The 4,167-nt window shown below is 36.6% G+C and overlaps 1 protein-coding gene and 1 long non-coding RNA gene across 2 annotated transcripts; one reads left to right on the top strand and one right to left on the bottom strand.

Moving 5' to 3' along the window:
• Nucleotides 1–655: 655 nt before the first annotated feature.
• LOC107046422 (RNA-binding protein squid) lies at nt 656–3,289 on the top strand. Its single transcript, XM_015269032.2, has 3 exons — nt 656–1,266; nt 1,396–1,779; nt 1,889–3,289. The coding sequence occupies exons 2-3, from the start codon at nt 1,426–1,428 to the stop codon at nt 2,417–2,419; spliced, it is 885 nt and encodes a 294-aa protein (XP_015124518.1). The 5' UTR covers nt 656–1,266; nt 1,396–1,425; the 3' UTR covers nt 2,420–3,289.
• On the bottom strand, nt 1,171–3,615 carry LOC114841631. The gene is made up of 2 exons (XR_003783181.1): nt 3,445–3,615; nt 1,171–1,439 (listed from the first exon to the last, which is right to left on the bottom strand). It is a non-coding gene; the product is annotated as an uncharacterized LOC114841631 (long non-coding RNA).
• Between the last annotated feature and the right edge of the window lie 552 nt (nt 3,616–4,167).

Here is a 4,167-nt window from a genome sequence, read left to right as displayed (position 1 = left end):
AAGGTCGTTTTTATAATTAGTGACCTATTCCGGCTAAGTACCTGGGGGTACTTAAATTGGCCCTGCTGATCTCCCCTATAATCTCTGGAGAGTTGGGGCTGGGCCAGCTCGAGCGATCGCGGGGGTGTTAGACCAACACTGTTCACTGGATTCAAGGCCACGATTGGTCCCCTACTCTTTTCTGTGGGATGAGCCCTTCGTCTTCGACACTTAGACTAATTTTTAGAGTAAGAGTAAGGGCAGATCCACCCCATACGTGGATACGAGAAGTTCGAGAGAAATTGTTATCGTCTTCTCAAGTTTTAAAAACCCAAAGTGTTGTTGTAAAATATCTTCTAAGTTTTGAAAAGTAAATATAAACGTTTCGATTGGATTATCTAATTAAATTGGTGTTCGTGTTCAATTATTTTTATTCGAAAATTCCCGCACTTGTGGAGCAGAGTGCTTTAGCGCTCCACGGGCATTGGACCTGCCATCTGTTAAACGGAGAACCAGCTTGGAACGTAACATTACAGTGGCCCTGTCGATCTCCCCTATAATCTCTGCTACTTTAGTCCACCTGAAGATGTCGTTACTCTACCTTTCCAAGTAAAATTCGCCTATATATATCCACTCTCTGATCAAGACAGAGCTAAAAAATGGCGTTAAAAATGTGAAAACGTGGTCAAAAATTGGCGACTAAAATAAAATTCAAAATCCACGCATCATCCATCCACCAATATCCCCTATCCAAATAAAGAAACAACTCAATTTCCACGAATTGTAATTCTCCCGGAGCCTCTACAAACCGACAACCCCCAAAATCTACATATCCAATTTACGTCTAACAATTATCACCGTTTTTGGCCGCATTGCAATACAACGTTCGATGAAGCTACATTCCACCTCAACTCTCATCACTGATTGGTTAAACGGCAGAGCATGGACTGTACAGAACAGCCAATTGTCACGTTTCTAAACAAGAGAAAGGCGACGATGCGGGCTTCCTCTCGTGGATTATAGTAAATAATAATAATAAACTGTGTATCCATCCTTGTCAATCTTACGTATCCAGCAATCGGTTCCGTTCATTCTCGGTGAATTGCGGAGCAAGCCGGTACCGGTATTATCCGTGAATTACAATAAAAATAATATACACACAGTAGAAAATAAACCTAATCGAGTGAAAAATTGACGGGCCAAACGACGTATAAACGTATTTATTCAACTGATATAACGAATTTTGTTACAGCAAAGACGTTGTACGGGATAAATCATTTTAATTTGGTACGTCTCGCTCTTGTTCCACCATTGGCATCGTATAATTTTGGGTAAAAGGCCACTCTTACCCAGAGTTGTGTGTGTGTATTTGGATCGCCCATACTTATTTAGTTTTTTGTTTCTCTCCTTTTCAAGTTGCGTGTCTAGTGTAGAGGAGAAGTTGCTATGGCGGCGGTTGACTGTTATCAAAATCAAATGGAGGAGAGTCAGAATCAAATGAACGATAATCAAGATAATAATTTATTAAATACCCACGATGAGGGTGATCAACAGGGTGCAACTGCTGGTATACCTGGTAAGGATGATGAGCGAAAACTTTTTGTCGGTGGACTCTCGCGTAACACCACCGACAAGGAGTTGCGCGAGCATTTTGGAAAATTCGGGGAAATTGAGAGTATCACGGTGAAGATGGATCAGTACACGGGTTTATCGAGGGGTTTTGCATTTATGGTATTCAAAAATCCAAAGACCATCGATAAATTGCTCGCATCTGGTGAACATTATATCAACAAACGAAAGGTAATTTTCATAATTTTTTTACTTCAATAATGTATCATGTGGACAAATAATTTTTGTCATTCATTCATCCGTTGGAGTAAAAAAATGTGGCATCGGTTTATTTTTTCAGGTTGACCCAAAGCGTGTTAGTAAAAAGGCACAGCATGGCAAGATCTTCGTCGGTGGATTGACTCCAGACATCACTGATGACGACATTAAAGCTTATTTCAGTGAATATGGTACTATTGTTGAGCTACAATCACCATTCGACAAGACCAAGAATCAGAGAAAGGGTTTCTGTTTCGTAACATTTGATTCTAAGGAAGTTGTTTACAAATTATTGAAAACACCAAAACAAACGATCAATGGTAAAGAAGTTGATGTTAAGAAAGTCAAGGTCAATCCTGAGACACAACGTCAGGGATGGTGGGGGCCTGGTGGCTATGGCTATGGTTATCCAGCTGGTTATGGATACATACCGGAATATGCCAATGGTGGTGGTTATCAGGGGGGTTATGACGAAAGTTATGGTAACTACGATAATTATACTGGCTACGAGACTTTTGAGAATAATACCGGCTATCAGATGCAGGGCGGCAAACCCAGGGGGCCACCCTCATCACAGGGGCCCAGACAGTTCCAGAGACATCAGCCTTACTAAGATTTCTCAATCTAACCATTATGTACAATGTTACATGCTGATAACATGCGAGAATGCGAACAAATTATTCGATTGATGATTAATGGTAAGAATGAATTTCATTCGGTAGGACCCTTTTTTGACTTCTTCATGTTCAATGGGATTATTTTTCTTGTTTCAATTATTAGTTTTCACCAGGTTTATTCCTGCGAAATTTTCCTCCATTAATCCAACAGATGAATATTTAGTGGTTTAGTATCTTTGCTTTTTTTTCATTCATTCAATTAATCATGCGTTTATTACTCTTCCGTAATTAATTTTTTTTCGTCTTAATTTTTTTTTCTTTTTTCTCGTGATTTACTATAGAAAATAGTATGATGTGGTCAGGGCGCCTGTATCATAAGAACCATCGAGAATATATTAAAAAAATTTCTGATATAACGTGAATGTCAATGAAGAAAGGAAGAAAATATTTTTCTTATATTTTAAAATGATAGTAAGTACACCTGAAGAAAAAAATAAAGTTGTTCAATACTGTTTTTGCATGTTCATGAAGCAGAATTATATAGTGTTTTTGAATACATGAAATTTGTAGATAATACATTGATAAAACCGATTTGGCAAGAAAGAAAGACTGTCTTTTACTGGTATCACACATGTAAACAGTTCTTGATTTATAAAAAATGTAAAAGAAAAAACAGGTTAAAATAAATAGAAACTCCTTCATTGTGATGGACCAAGGGCAAATAAATAAGTAATCTTTTTTTATAACAACAAGAAAAATAAAATAAAAATAATGTGAAGTGAATTCTGTTTATTGTTAACGTATACTGCATATACGATCATCCATTGTATCACAAAGAAGAAACTAATAAATCAATAATTATAATATTTATCTGGATTGCAAATACGTTAACAATAAAGTTCAACAAAACAAAACATTTATGTGGAAATGAGATCAGAAATTGTGAAGAGAAGACAACATTAATATACATACATTGCGTCGAATTCTAAGATAATAGACAGACAAATAATAATAATAATACCAATATTTTGTTATTATCCCCATTGCGACTCGCTTGTTTAATCCATGACACAGTGTATATTTTATATCATATGTTATGATATCAATAAAACTAATATTAATGGTATAATAACATTTTTTTATTCCTCTCAACTCCACTTTTCGCAAAATTAAAAATCAAAGACTCGAAATTTTTTTTCCTCTGACACGTGCGCTTGTGTGGACTCCATCCGAACTACAATCAAACAAGGAACAAAGGAATGGAACTATCCTCAAAAAACGATGTGATGTCTTGACGTTGAAATTTATAGATGGCGCTATTAATCGGCCATAATAGTCCGCGAGATTCAAATTATTGTTGGAAAATAATTTAAATAGTTCAGGAAATTAAAAATATACCAGAAATAGAAGAATAAAGAAAGTCTGGAATACAATGGACAAAGAGAACGAAAAACAGCATCGCAAGCGTGAGAAAAACCGTTACGGAAATAGTAAATGTCAAATACTTGAGTTTTGCTCTTATAATTTACAACCCTCCAAATTCTCGTTGAGTAAACACTTTCCTCGAAAATCCAAATTTAGAGAAGAAAATAAATTTAACGGTTACGGTCCCATGTCGTAAAATCTCAGTTCTGGTTATTTCGAAAGGTTCTCTGTTTCACGTGACTAACACGTGTGGGCTCTCCATTGTTCATTGTTTCGCTAGGCTGAGGGCCTGAGACCCTTCGCGACGAAGTTTCACGAC

Source organism: Diachasma alloeum, unplaced genomic scaffold (assembly GCF_001412515.2).
Source record: "Diachasma alloeum isolate Michigan unplaced genomic scaffold, Dall2.0 Dall_scaffold_01368, whole genome shotgun sequence".
Classification (NCBI taxonomy): Eukaryota; Metazoa; Arthropoda; class Insecta; order Hymenoptera; family Braconidae; genus Diachasma; species Diachasma alloeum.
This window is presented reverse-complemented; position numbering and strand designations above follow the sequence as displayed.